Source organism: Pristiophorus japonicus, chromosome 13, assembly GCF_044704955.1.
Source record: "Pristiophorus japonicus isolate sPriJap1 chromosome 13, sPriJap1.hap1, whole genome shotgun sequence".
Lineage (NCBI taxonomy): Eukaryota > Metazoa > Chordata > Chondrichthyes > Pristiophoridae > Pristiophorus > Pristiophorus japonicus.
Genome location: NC_091989.1, coordinates 128685892 through 128699954, shown reverse-complemented (window position 1 = coordinate 128699954; position 14063 = coordinate 128685892). Strand labels below are relative to the sequence as shown.

Sequence of the window (14063 nt, the reverse complement as noted above, 5' to 3'; positions counted from 1 at the left end):
AAGGCCGGCTTCTGCTGCAATGGTTGTACTGCGCCTGCGCATTTTTTTTCTTTCCCGTGTTTCGGGGGTTAGGGGTCAGCCCACGCATGCGCAGTTGAGGAAGGGAGGGGTAGAGTGAGAGAGTGAGAGGAGAAATCGTCAAGCAGCCTGTTGAGAATCCATTGATAACTTATATTCTAAACTTATATTGAATACTTATATAGCTCTTGTGTGCTGAACATATTATTGTACAGGTACATACAAAAAATACTATCAGAAATAAATAATAATAATATTAATATAAAAAACAATCATAATAGAAATTGATGGTCGAGGTGGAGACTGAGGCAAAGGTAGGAGGAAGGAAGAGGGCGAAGAGGTTCACCGTGGATGCTCAAGCTGTTTTGGTCCACAAAGTGGAGGCACAGTGGGACCAATTGACCCAGGGTGGTCGTGGCAAGCCCAGCCTGCCCCGTCTATCAGAGAATATGGGCAGAGATTGCCGAGGCGGTGTCCTCGTTTGCCCAGGTCCGTCGGGGGCCAGTCCAGTGCTGCAAGTGCTGGAACGACATTGTTCATGCACTGACTCATTACTAAAAATGTAAAACTACCATATTGTGATTTTGCTAATTTTGCTAAACTTGGTGTTATACATTATTATTATCAACAATGTTACTAATAAGATGTGTTCATCATGCATCACTTGCATGCTAACGGTGCATTAATGGGACAGTTTGAAAGGCATTGGGTGGGGACTAGTACCTGAGCAATTATCTTATACCATGCTATTGTCATCATTTCAGAAAAAAAATGCTTTTAACAGAGGCGAGAGAAGGCGGAGGAGGTCCTGCAGAGCTGAAAGAGCTCACGGATCTGGAGGAGCGGGCCGCAGCGTTCACAGGGGCACATAATCGCTCGGCCACCCGTGGGGGGGGTGCAGATCCGGTGTTGGCACCACATAAGTAACGCATAATCCCCGGGCTATGCATAGTCATGTGAACATAATATATAAATGATGCCAAGTGATGTAATGTAATGCTGGGACCATCATTAAATATTATAATGCCATGCAGTCTCTGTAAAATCTGTGCATGTTCATTGCATGTAGTGTCTCTCGGTGATATATAATGTAGTAATGTTGCACCTCTTCATATGTCTGCGCAATGTAAGCATTAAAATGTCACCCTGACCCTCCCTCCCTCCCTCCCTTGCCTTTCTGTTTACCTCTTCTGCTATATTTTCGAGCTGACCAGGAGCACGCCGTGACGATTGTGGTACTTATCAGCGCAGACGACACCAAAGAACAGAAGGATGATGATGAAGACGAAATCATCGGGCTGTCCGACCCACCCCAGGAAGCACCGCCGCAAGTGGAAGTGGAAGTGGGGGTATGCGGCTACTGAAGGGTCCTTCACTCCTGCGACCATTTCATGGATTCGGCTTCGAGGAAGTGGCCGGACCAAGCGGTGTGCACGGAGGCTGAGTCGGCAGGAGAGGCATGCTCAAAGACAGGCAGTCGCCGACCTGGACATGGTTGTGTTGTCTAGTGCAAGCGTCGACATAGGTGGACTGGCCGGAAACATCACAGCGCAATCAGCGCGCCAATCGCAGGACTACGGCAGCGCTAATTGCAGTGATGCGCCGAATTGCCGATTCCGTGGATCCCATGCGGCAGCTGCTGGAATCAGTGTACGACACTGAACCTCAAGGTGTCATACCACCACTGCCAACAACACGAGAGTCAGGAGCATGGCAATACTTCTGACTCTGAAGACGGGCCGTCAGACCCTGCATCTTCTCCAGATTCCCCACACATGGCTCTGCCACCATCACCCCCCACTGCTGCAGCAGCGCTCGGAGCCCTCTGCTGCACAACGCACTGGTCGCAACTTGGGCAGGGGTAGGCGTGATGCCCCAAAACATTTGGGGGTGAAGTGGGAGGCGGTGGTCACAGGTAGATTTGTTGGCAGGTTGGGGGCAGGCGGGGTTATTTATTCCAAAAATATTAATAAAAAATTGATTACTATTTTGTTTATTGTTTCTGGGGTGCGTTGTGGGCGTTTTTTTAATGAAAAAATGTTTACTATTTTTTTTACTGTTTTTTTGGGGGGGGATATGGGGTGCGGCGGGTGTTTTGTAATGAAAAATTGTTTACTATTGTGGGTTTAATGTTTAAAGTCTAATGTTTAATTTTTTTAATTTGTTTCAAATTTACTTTAAAAAGAATGATTTATTATTTATCAAGTTATTTGACAAAAAACCTTTTTCAAAATTTATAAAATGTTATTGAACTTAACAATTATTGTGCAGTGTCTCACTCACTTTTACAAAATGAGGGGTCAACAATCAATACAAGGGTTGCAAACAATGGACATTTTAAAGTTTAAACTTAACTCTTAACCATTCATGCAAAGCGTTCATTTATGAGCTACTGTTTTGCTGCTGCGTAACTACCACGGGGCTTCTCCTGTGGTGCAGAGGTGGGTGGTGTCGTGGTTTAATCGCCAGATTCCTCCTCGACCTCCTCTTCCTCCCCTTCCTCTTCCGCTTCTTCCTCTGCCTCATCCGCTCTGTCCTGAGGTGGTCCTGCAGTCCCCTGTGGCATTTCTTGTCCCCTTCTGATTGTCAAGTTGTGCAACATGCAACACACCACAATGAACTCCGCGACCTGCTCAGGGTGGTATTTGTCAGTTGCCTCCAGAGTGGTTCAGGCATCTGAAGCGCTGCTTCAGCACTCCAATTGTCTTTCACAATATTGCGTTGTGTGGCTATTATTGTATCGATGCTCGGCATCTGTCTCAGGCTTACGGAGGGGTTCAAGAGCCAGGTGGTGAGGCCGTATCCTTTGTCACCAAGCATCCAGCATTGACCTTGTGGCTGAGTCAGGAGACAGTGCTCTCATACAAGATGTGCGCATCATGAATGCTCCCTGGAAAATTGGCATTTACTGCCATGATTATTTGCTTGTGGTCGACAACGAGCTTCACATTCAGGGAGTGGAATCCCTTTCGGTTCCGAAACACCTCAGTATCCTCTAAAGGTGCTCGCAGGGCGATGTGCGTACAGTCTATTGCACCCTAGACCTTAGGGAAGTTTGCTATTCTCGAGAAACCCAAAGCCCTTTCACTCTGTGCCTCCCTGGTCTTTGGGAAGTTTATAAAGTTAAACCTGCGTGCGTAAAGCGCTTCTGTCACCTGTGGCATGCTGATGCAGCAAATGACGCCAGTTGATGCCTGAAAGGAGCTTGATGCATAGAATGAAAATGCCGCAGTCACCTTAACCTCAACGAGCAGTGCAGTCCTGATAGGCTGCAGGTCTCCCTTAATTAGCTGGCATATCTCATTGATGACCTCCTTTCGGAAGCACAGCCTTCTAACGCACGCTTCATCGGACAGGTCCAGGTACGACCGCTTGTCCTTGTAAATGCGTTGGGTGTAAGGTCTCCTCAGCAGTCTGCCGCCACTTTGATTGGGCACATAATGCTCTTCAATAAACCTTCCAGCTGTATTCTGCAGCATGTAATTAGTTAGCAGTATTGGCTGAGAAATTGCAGGCCACATTCCTTTAAAAGTCCTCTAAACTGTCAAAAATTAAATTTTCCTTCAACATAAAATTAAAGCAGATACTCTACTATACACTCAGATTATATGTATTAATTTGAAACACCCTTAAAATACACTCAGGAATGATTTAAATGCTACCTACAAGTAGAAGCAGCCTTTTATTCAAATACATCCGTTTAAAAAATGGCGTCCACACTGCTGGGTTCGGGTCAGTTAAGTGCAACTTTTCAGGGCGGTAGAAAATGCTGGCAGTAATTTGGGCGGTATTTCGGCGAAATGCCGAAATTAGTGCCGGGCGGTATTATGGGCGGTATTTGGGCAGTGCACGTTGAAGTGAATGGAAAATCATCTGCAGGTGATGGGCGGGCAGTTCAGTTTACCACCAGCGATAATAAGCTGCCGAAATTACCGCCGGCGGTATATGGGCGGTAAGTGAGCGTTAGTTTCCTCTAAAAATGAATAATGGGCGGTATTGATCTAAAAACCTAAAAATGAGCGGTAATATGGGCGGAATGTTGCCGAAAATCTAGCCCCTAGAGTACTATGCTCAGTTCTGGTCTCCATATTACAAAAAAGGATATAGAAGCACTAGAGAAGGTGCAAAACAATTTTCAAGTATTATACCAGAACTGAGAGGTTAGAACTATCAGGAAAGAGTCAACAAGCTGGGGCTCTTTTCTCTTTGAAAAGAGAAGGCTGAGGGGTGACCTGATAGAGATCTTTAAAATTATGAAGACATTTGATCGGGTAGACATAAAGAAGGTATTTCCACTTGTGGGGAAGTCCAAAAATAGGAGCCATAAATATAAGACAGTCACTAATAAATCCAATAAGTTGTTAATCCACGGACTGCACCGTCAGTCCAGTACAATCTAAATCTCATAATATGCACCACTTTCAGGACAAGCACATACACACACATTGTAGGTGTTTGTTTTGCTTTACTTGGATTCCAGCTGAACAATTATAAAAATTGTCTTGATTTGAGACAAAATTCCCAAATTTAAGGTAGTGTTTGATACAATCCAACCTCAATGTCAAAAATTTATATATTTCGCAGGACAAAACTGACTGATGAGTTCTGCTTCAAATTGGAAAAGAACAGCTGACCCTAAGCAACTCAGGCTTCAATTTCTTCCTCTGGATTTCTCTACTTCTTTCATGCACAACCACACAATACAGTAAGTAGAGAAATCAAATACTGCAGATACAGGGGATAATTCCATGATCCTGTGCTCACAGAGGGAAGCTGCACAGAGAGCATGAGTCAGAGATAGGGTGACAACATTGTAATCCTGATTCTCCAACCCATGCTCCCTCGGAGTACAGTTTTCCAGGAACACAAAGTTGTGGAATTAACCTTATTAAGTAATCTTTATTATGGCATACTACATTTCTAATTTACCTCAATGAGAGCCATTGTTCAAGTAGACATTAAAGACCCAAAAGCAGAATTCATAGGAACAGGAGTAGGCCATTCAGCCCCTCGAATCTGTTCAGTTATTCAATTAGATCATGGCTGCTCTGTACCGCAACTGCATTTACGTGCTTTTGTTCCATATCGCTTGATACTCTTACCTAACAAATATCTTTTGATTTCTGTCTGGAAATTTTCAATTGACCCAGCATCTACAGCCTTCTGATAGAGTGAGTTCCACATTTCCACTAGCCCTCGTGTAAAAAAAAAAATGGTTCCTGATATCACTTCTGCATAGCCTCGCTTCAATTTTTAAGATTACACCCTCTTGTTCTGGGCTCCACCACCATAGGAAACAGTTTCCTCTATTGAATCGCTTTATCTTATTAAACACGTCGATTAGACCTTTGGTCAACCTTCCAAGCTCAAGCAAATACAAGCCAAGTTTATGCAACATGTCCTCATATTTAACCCCTTAAACCCACGTATCATTTTGGTGAATCTGAGCTGTATGCCTTCTAATACCAAAATATCTTTCCTGAAGTTCTCTGTGGCTGGGCATCTTGATACCTGGGAGGACATGGTTAACAATGTGAACATTAATAGCATTGTTCTGAGGATTGGCTGCAGTGTTGGAAGAAGTTTCAAGATCTCATCAGGCGAGATCTAACAGATACTAAAATTTACCCTACCCTAACTGCTATGAAACATCCCAGTACAACATGACACCTTTCGTCTTCAAATTGTCCCATTCCCCCTTTGACGATCCTTTCACTTCTTTGGTACTTAGAAAAGCCCTGACCATTGTCCTTTATGTTGACGACCATTATGTTGACTACTTTAATCTGTATCATACTCGCCTTGAATCTAAATTCCCACGATCCCTTCCAATTCCTGGGGACCCAAGTAATTTGTATAGTTCTCAGCACAGCAGTTGGCTGGGGGGAGGGGAGGGAAAATCTGTGGCAGAGGGCAGCCGTTTGGCTTCAGGACCATCAGAAAATGAAGAACATAAGGAAATATTTAGCCCTTTCAAAGATGGACACTTTCTCCGTGGTTTGAATGAAACTCGGAAGATTGCCTAAGTGCAGGACCCAAATCCACCAATGTTACGTACTGTACACCAGTCTCTTGTTGTTATAGAATACATTGAACCACCGGAGAAGGGACTGGTGGGAATTCCGGCAGGTGACATCACCCTATCAGAACTGCCTCTATTTTTGATGTTAGGCTGTAATGGGGTGGCCGCAGTAACGCCCAGCCATACCAGAAACCCCAATGCCTCATGGAATGGAGCAACTACCCAACATATCCGCTTCCTGCCCATATTTTCACCTCCGCAAATCTCTATCTTTGCAATAACCCCCGCAGTTCACCCCTTTCGCTGAGGATATTCGGAGCCCTTGTATTTATGTATCTTCCACTGGTTGATTATGGCATATTATCTGAACGAGATCCCATGATGTGCATCATTCTGATTTAAGGCTTAAAATAAGAATAGTATACATGGGCTTTGCTTATAAAATGCTCCATATTGTTTACTAACAAAGCAACTATGCAGCACGTCCTGGACTGAAGAATGAGGCTACTCCAGCTCATTAAAGAAATGAGCTATCAATTTGCTGCTACCGGACATCTACAAGTACATTGCAGTATTTTATAATACGGTACCTACACATATTTGCAAGACTTTCTTGCACCAATCTGATGGAGAGATAAGTTGAAAAAAATTCTAGTAGATCGATTTTACTGTCATGGGAAGATTATCAAACTGTTATAGAACTGGATTAAATGAAAAGTTTGGAGGGAATTGTATCAGAATATGACAAGTTTTGACAAATTGGACTATGTTTTCTAGTTAAAAGTGGCAGTATACAAGCCTGATCAACATAGGCTGGTAGCAATGTCTCTCATCAGAATATTGTCCGATGAGGGCCTCTTGAATTTAAAAGAATGGTCAGAAGCCAAACACAATACATGTGTTGTTTTAAATAAATTATCTCACTCAACAGGGCATATAAAATAAAATCACATATTGATTTAAAATGTGGATCACACTTTTAAAATGGCAAACATATCTGTACTAACTTCATGAACCATTTACTTAATTCAAGAATGAACAAAAGGAAACTCTACAACCTTCATTTCACATATGGTGGCACTTCTGTTTTATATGTAGGGGTTATTTTTTCATTTATAAAGTTACAATTCCATAGAATTACAGATTCAAAAATGATAATATACGATTAGTCTGGGCACCAGTTAAATTGACTGCCTTATTTAATTTGAAATATGTTTCTTATTGCTTCAGAATGCGCATTTTCTTATTCATTACAGTTGTTATGAAAAGTAGGTGGATTACTGAGTTTCAGTATTCATATAAATAAACATTATTCACATTCTGTAAGAACCCTTTTAAATTATATATAATTAGTTGTTTTCACGGTGATGCTAGAATTCAGTTATCATATCTATTATATACATGATATTTAATATAGTGAATCACTGATGGAATTTTGTAAAGAGAAAATAGAATCCAAAATAAATTACTTTTTATCAAAAGAATAGTTAGAAACTTAAAACGGTTTTCATTCCCTTTCACTGGGCTTAAAGATCAGGTTGATTGTGGAAGTTAAATGATGCTATTAACATGCCTAGTTTCTAATAACTATGTCTATATAATCTTTTCAAGAGCTTGGAAGGAAAAGAAATCCAAATAGTCTCTTTTATTATAAAACGATTTTCAAATAATTAAATTACTTAATTTTTTTACTACATAGCAATTTTATATAGCATCTAGTCCAATAACAAAAAACAGGTATATTATTATTAAAGCAACAGTTGCAACTCATAATTTAATGTTGCATTCAATTTTTCTCTCATTGGGAAAAATTACCATACATTCACTTAACTGCTTTCTTAAAAAAATGTTCTGATTCAGAATTGCAAGCCTAGGTTTGCCTAAAGTAGACACAATTCTTGATGTTTAACAATTTAGCTACACTATGAATTACACAAAAACAAGCTAACACTTTGACTTTCTGCATTTTGTAGTTATAAGCAGTAGTCCGATCTATTTTCCATTAATCTGTGAGTGTATCAAATTGGCAGCATATTTAAGGCTCTTCAAAATATTCAAATTGCCACTTTTAGAGTGTAATTACTTCCATATTCACCACAATACGTGGCAGTCACACTTCTAGAGCTCTTCTCCTGCCCACAATTTATTATATCAGTCACTGAAAAAATATAGGCTGGCTTGATGGAAAATAGATTTCTTTTGCAGCATATTTCTGGCATCTGTTTTTTTCACAATGTTATAAAATTACAATTGAGAGGGACTAAAACTGGATTTTATTTACTTCTTGTCTAAACACATTATAATGTTTGAATTAACTTACATGCAAAATATTATATATCTAACTAAGGATGAATAAACAAAATCCAAACCAAACCACTGCAAATCTTGCAATGTTTGCATTCTAGAGATTGGTACTTCAGAATTTACAAATTGCTCAATTCAAAGAAATCAGAAAGCATGTTACACTGCATATGGTTCCAGATAATGGGGCTGATTTTCACCTTTTTAGCACCCGAATGACAGTAGAGGCTCAGAAATCTGTTAGAAATCAGTTCTACTGGATTCCTGCCTGGTTTGGGGCCCCACTCTGTGGTCAGGTCTAGGATAGGCATCTGAAGCTCCTGACCTAATCAGACAGGAGCTTCATTTATGTATGCAAACAGGGTTGGGGAAGGACTCGGTGCTATTTTCTGACCCATGGGTGGGATGCATACCGAGTCTCCAATACACGCACGGAAATCTAGCAGGGAGGAGGCCTGGGGTGGACTTGCATGTGGGAGAGCTTTTAGAAGGTCCACAGGTTTTTAACGATAAATGTATTAGCTCTTTTAAAGGTCCTTCCTGCATTTGTTTCAGCTAATACTTAAGCTTTCATGAACCTTTATGCCAATTGCTGTTATTTGTTTTGCCCCAAGAATTTTCTGATTTAATGTGGAAAAAGAGCGGGATTAATGGAGGGATACCTGGCCGGTTAGGCTGCCCGAGAGATATTGCATGCCCTCCTGCTGATACCCACATCCCCCACATCTGCAGAGAAAGCATGCTTCACTTTGGTAGACGTTGTTGATGGAGGCTCCTCTTTCCAAAGATAAGTGTGCCAGCAGATCTCCCGGCGGCATCACAATGAAATATGAATTTTTGTCGAACATTTATGCTGGAAGGTTCTTCAGAAACAGCCCAATCACACAACATGCCAAAATGCCACTCAGTATTTCTGCGGACTTTGGCAAACCTATCTGGGAGTGACTGTGGTAACCCATGGTATTGGCCTGGAATGGCAGAGGAGCAGATGCTGACTTGTGCCATTTGCTTCAAACACACCAATGGCTAACATACAGCATAAAGCGTACATTTATACGGGGATAATAACAATCTGCTGTGGCCTGAAACTTGATTGCCCCTTATTGAAGACATGTAACAGTGTTGACCTTTGCTGTGGATTGGAAGAGAAAAACCTTTTCCAAGCATCTTAGGCAGCACCACCTCGACTTCACCAGCCATTAAAGAAGATGCCAGGTGCTAGGCTGCACCATCACTTGTCTACAGACTCATGCCGGTACTTAAAGAATTTCTTAATCTTCAACCTGGTCTGCCACTTCTTAAACCCCTGATCCTTCAGCCTTGGCAAATGTTACTGATGGGTTCAGATGCCTTTTAATGCTCTCTGGAAGTTTTCTAAATTTTTGTCCCCCTACATGTGACACTCACTTTTAATTGTCCCTATCCTTTTAAATTTCACTCACATTTAACTTTCCTCCCCCAACACTGGAGTTATTCCTAGACCTATCTGAGTTTGCACCTGGAGTTGTAAATAATTATGCAAAGATGGTTAGACTAGAAAATTGGGTGTTATTTATATGAGAGATTCAGGCAAGTCTTAAAACAGCGCATACCATATTAGAACTGTTTTACTATACATTTAAGACAAAACCAACCATCCGTTCATTTTTGAAAATTAAGTGTTTTTTTTTTATCATGGCCAGTTAATCTGCAGCAACAATTTTATACTTATGTGGCAAGTTGAAAATCTACCCCAATATGTTTAATCGGTTATAACAACAGACATTACTGTAGTCAATTTCTAAAAATCTAATAATTCTCCTGAAAAAGATATTTGGCACTAAAATCTCAGAGTATTTACAATGATTCATTTCAATTCAGACATAGTTTACCTATCCACCAACAATTTGTGATTACATAGCGCATTTAATGTATAAAATGTTCCAATATGCTTCACAGATCAGAAAAGGGCACCAAACTGATAACAAAATTACTTAAAGCATTATTTAAAAGGATGTGAATGAAAGAACTTGCATTTGTACAGCACCTTTCACAACCACAGGACATCCCAAACTGCTTTACAGCCAATGAAATGTAATCACTGTTGTAATGTAGGAAACGCAGCAGCTAATTTGCACACAGCAAGGTCTCACAAACAGCAATGAAATAAATTACTAGATCATCTGTTTTAGGTGTAGGTTTAGTGAAAAATGCTGATCAAGAAACTTGGAGGCATCCCTTGCTCTTCTTTGAATAATGCCGTTGGATCTTTTATATCCACCTGAAAGGGCAGACGGGGCCTTGGGTTAACATCTCATCTGAAAAATGGCACCTCCAACAGTGCAGCACTCCCTTGGTACTGCACTGAAGTGTCAGCCTAGATTATGTGCGTAAGTCTTTGGAGTAGGTAACATAACCTTCTGACTCAGAGGTGAGCTAAGGCTGACACGAGGCTGAGTAGAGAAGTAGCAAGGTGAAGGGATTTAGAGAGGGAGTTTTCGAGAGTGTACACCAGATGGCTTAAACCCTCCATTGATGGTGCAGTGGCGGGGACGAGGATGCATGGCAGGCTAGAGGACTGAAGGTCATGTGCTGGGATGTCGGACTGGAGGAGGTTAGAGCGATGAGGTGGGGACTAGTAAATAAGAATGTTCTTGAATTGGTTCCCTGGCATAGGGAAAACCTATTTGAATATCTCCAATCAAGTTTCCAGTCATCTAGCTCATCCTTTCATAGTATCCTTCCATGTGCTTCATCCCACTGAAATAATGTGTTTGAGATACCTGTTACTTTTTTTTAAAATCGAAAATTACCTGATAATCTTTATTAATCTTGTACTGCATAAATAACATATTTCTTGTCTTTTCAAGTTCCTGAACAGTTTCTGCATGCGTTGCCTGGAGCTCTCGCAGTGAGCACTCCAAATCTTTATTAATGTTGTCCTCCACTTTCTCCAGAAATTCAAGATTTCCATTCTTCTGAAGCTTGCGAACCTACAACAAAGGTAAAGTGCATGACTGATGTAAACACGCCTTCCTTTCCAGTACAGCTTTCTACACCTCATTACAAACACAAAAAGCTACAATATGGCTAAGCGCAAAATAGTGCACAGAAAGGTACAGCTGGATTTGTTATTGTGTATTTTTGCTTTTCATGGCTCAACATCATTTGTAATTTTCCTGAGGTCTGCCTCAGTATTTTTGTGTCACCACCAGGTTATAATTCTGTCCTGCTCTTCAAAGTCCAAAATATGCTGTAATACTTATCTCCCAAAAGACAAACTCTCAACAAAATTAATAAAAATATATATATTTATGCACATATTTCTGGATGTGGACTAATTAACCTTTATTATAAAAATGAAATATTAACAGTCTAAATAAACTTCATATTGCTTTTCAATGACTTTACTCGCCCTGCTCTTTCTGACATTTTCAAATATTTGAGTAAGCTACATTAGCCACTTGGAGGTTCACCAATGAATTAGCTAGCTTCTTGAAATGCTAGTCTCTCCAATCAGGGCTTACGAGGGTCAGATTGTTATTAGACCACAAAGCAGGCACGAATTGGAAGAGGAATCAACTTCTTTACATTACCTTTATGAGCATCAGTGCTTCGCTGAGTTCAGCCACATCAATATCACTCTCCTGAAATTAAAAGAGTCAATAAAGGGCATTATTAAATGGAAATGAATAATACAGGGATAACTGGAAATAACATAGTAGATTCTCACCAAATATGACATTTGGTTTGAATATCATGAATAAATAAACTATCACATTTTTACATTCTTTTTTCTGAGGCTTTACGATGCATAAAGCTGGTGTACTTATGCCATGCATAAAACATTTCAAGCCTTCCATTGTCACATTCTGGCACATATAAATTCAGTTCAGGTAAGTATCTTACTTTGGTGAAGAACTTCATACGATCTTTTAGTTCATCCAGCTGTTGTTTGTGTTCCAGATAGTGCAGCTGTAGTTCTTTGTTCTCCTGGGAGAGTCGCTCATTTTGTTCTGACATTCATCAAACAATAAATGGGAACAATAGAAAAGCAAACTCAGACAACAATGTGTTAAAATTAAAATGTAACAAAGAGAGTATCTAAAACAGTGTATCCAAGAGAAATCAGGAGAAGCCCGCAGGAAACACAGTTGCTGTCCTGAACAGTTTATGCTCCCTATAATTCCTTTTAAAATACTGGGAGAACATTTTCAGTGTGCGTTATATATAACAAAATAGTAAAACCGCTCTTTAGAAACAGGTTTACAAATATCCGATAGAAAAAAAATCTTCCCCCAATGATTTTACAGCAATTTGCTACTTGTTAAATTAATTGGAATGTTCTTAGACATTGTAAATGACAACAGTGATTTTAGGGATAAGTACTTTCTACCCCCAAGATTTGAGCCTAGCTCAGTGTGCCTGGTCATCAACACTTTTTTTGGAAAGGCCGTGAAATTACGCTATCTTGATTTATAGCCTACCTAAAAAATGAGATCATAATTATGAAATCTTCCTGTATCATACAACAGGTAAACCAAAATATTACTTTGTGAAATAGCAGATTTTTTTGAACTTAAGAAACAAGAAAGTATGGCACACTCATTCCACAGACCATGTATAATCTACCCTATTTTGGAATCTATCCCATCGTTAGTATTCTTTTGAAAATATTCGCTGGAAGTTTCAACTTCAGAGGGAGTGTAAAACGGGTGATATTGGATTGGCCGAACTTTATACACCCCGCTTGATTTTCCTTTCCATTGAAGTCAGTGGAAAGGAAAATCAGGCGGGTTGTACAATGGGCGGCTGATCCGATATTGCCCGTTTTACACCCATGCTTAAGTTTAAAGTTCCGCCCATGGTGCTCAAAATTGCCAAATTTGAGCATTGTGGCCTGTGAACATGGCAAACATATAATCTAGGCACCAAAGTATTTGCTTGGCATGAATTTACAACTAAACATATTAATTGATTCCAAATGGAAAGTGGCTTGGCTCCCTTGATTTTGGATCACTTGATTTTGGATCACTAATCAGGCATACGCTGAAGTGGAATCACTGCATTCTCACCAGATGGGCAAGTCAAAAATTGCACTTTTCCAACATTATGACTCCAGTCCTCATAAAAGCAAGAAAATAAATGCTTCATTTAAAATTGAGGGCATCTTATTCCAAAGAGTCATTATTTGATATTTTAGTAAACATTTTTAAATAATTTACACATGTTTTCAGTGCCACGCATGCCATTCAAAGTACTGCGCATGTACGGTTTTAAAATTTTAAAGCCAGAAAACTTGCTGAGTGGGTTCCCTGGAGCGCTACGCAGCCGTGCAGCTTAAAGGAAACATTGATCACAAATAATTGCAATCTTAATGTCTGATACAACTTGTCAACAACAGATAATATGGGGTAGAAATTGGACCTTGTTGCACCCTTTTCGGGTATAAAACGGGTGTGACAAGGCCCAGTTTTGGGGACCAATGTCCTGTACCCCATGGATGCCTGAAAGATATCCGACACAAAATTGAATTGTGCCATTTTTCAGGCACCCCTGATGGCTGCCTAAAAAGGCGTTAGACCCCTCACATGTGTAAATAAGAGATCATATGAATTTCAACCCATATAGTCATCATATCATCATCATAGGCAGTCCCTCGGAATCGAGGAAGACTTGCTTCCACTCTTAGCATGAATTCTTTGGTGGCTGTACAGTCCAATATGAGAACCATAGTTTCTGT

General features: G+C 40.4%; 1 protein-coding gene across 3 annotated transcripts in view; it reads right to left on the bottom strand.

Annotated features, from left to right (window-relative positions):
• The window catches only part of rpgrip1l (RPGRIP1 like), a 291830-nt gene that overhangs the window by 167561 nt on the left and 110206 nt on the right, over nucleotides 1–14063 (bottom strand). For all 3 annotated transcript variants that reach the window (XM_070897996.1, XM_070897997.1, XM_070897998.1), the window contains exons 11-13: nucleotides 12230–12336; nucleotides 11917–11967; nucleotides 11134–11313 (exon numbers count right to left, since the gene is read on the bottom strand). In XM_070897996.1, the coding sequence (XP_070754097.1) occupies nucleotides 11134–11313; nucleotides 11917–11967; nucleotides 12230–12336 (338 nt within the window). The remainder of the gene's footprint in view (nucleotides 1–11133; nucleotides 11314–11916; nucleotides 11968–12229; nucleotides 12337–14063) is intronic.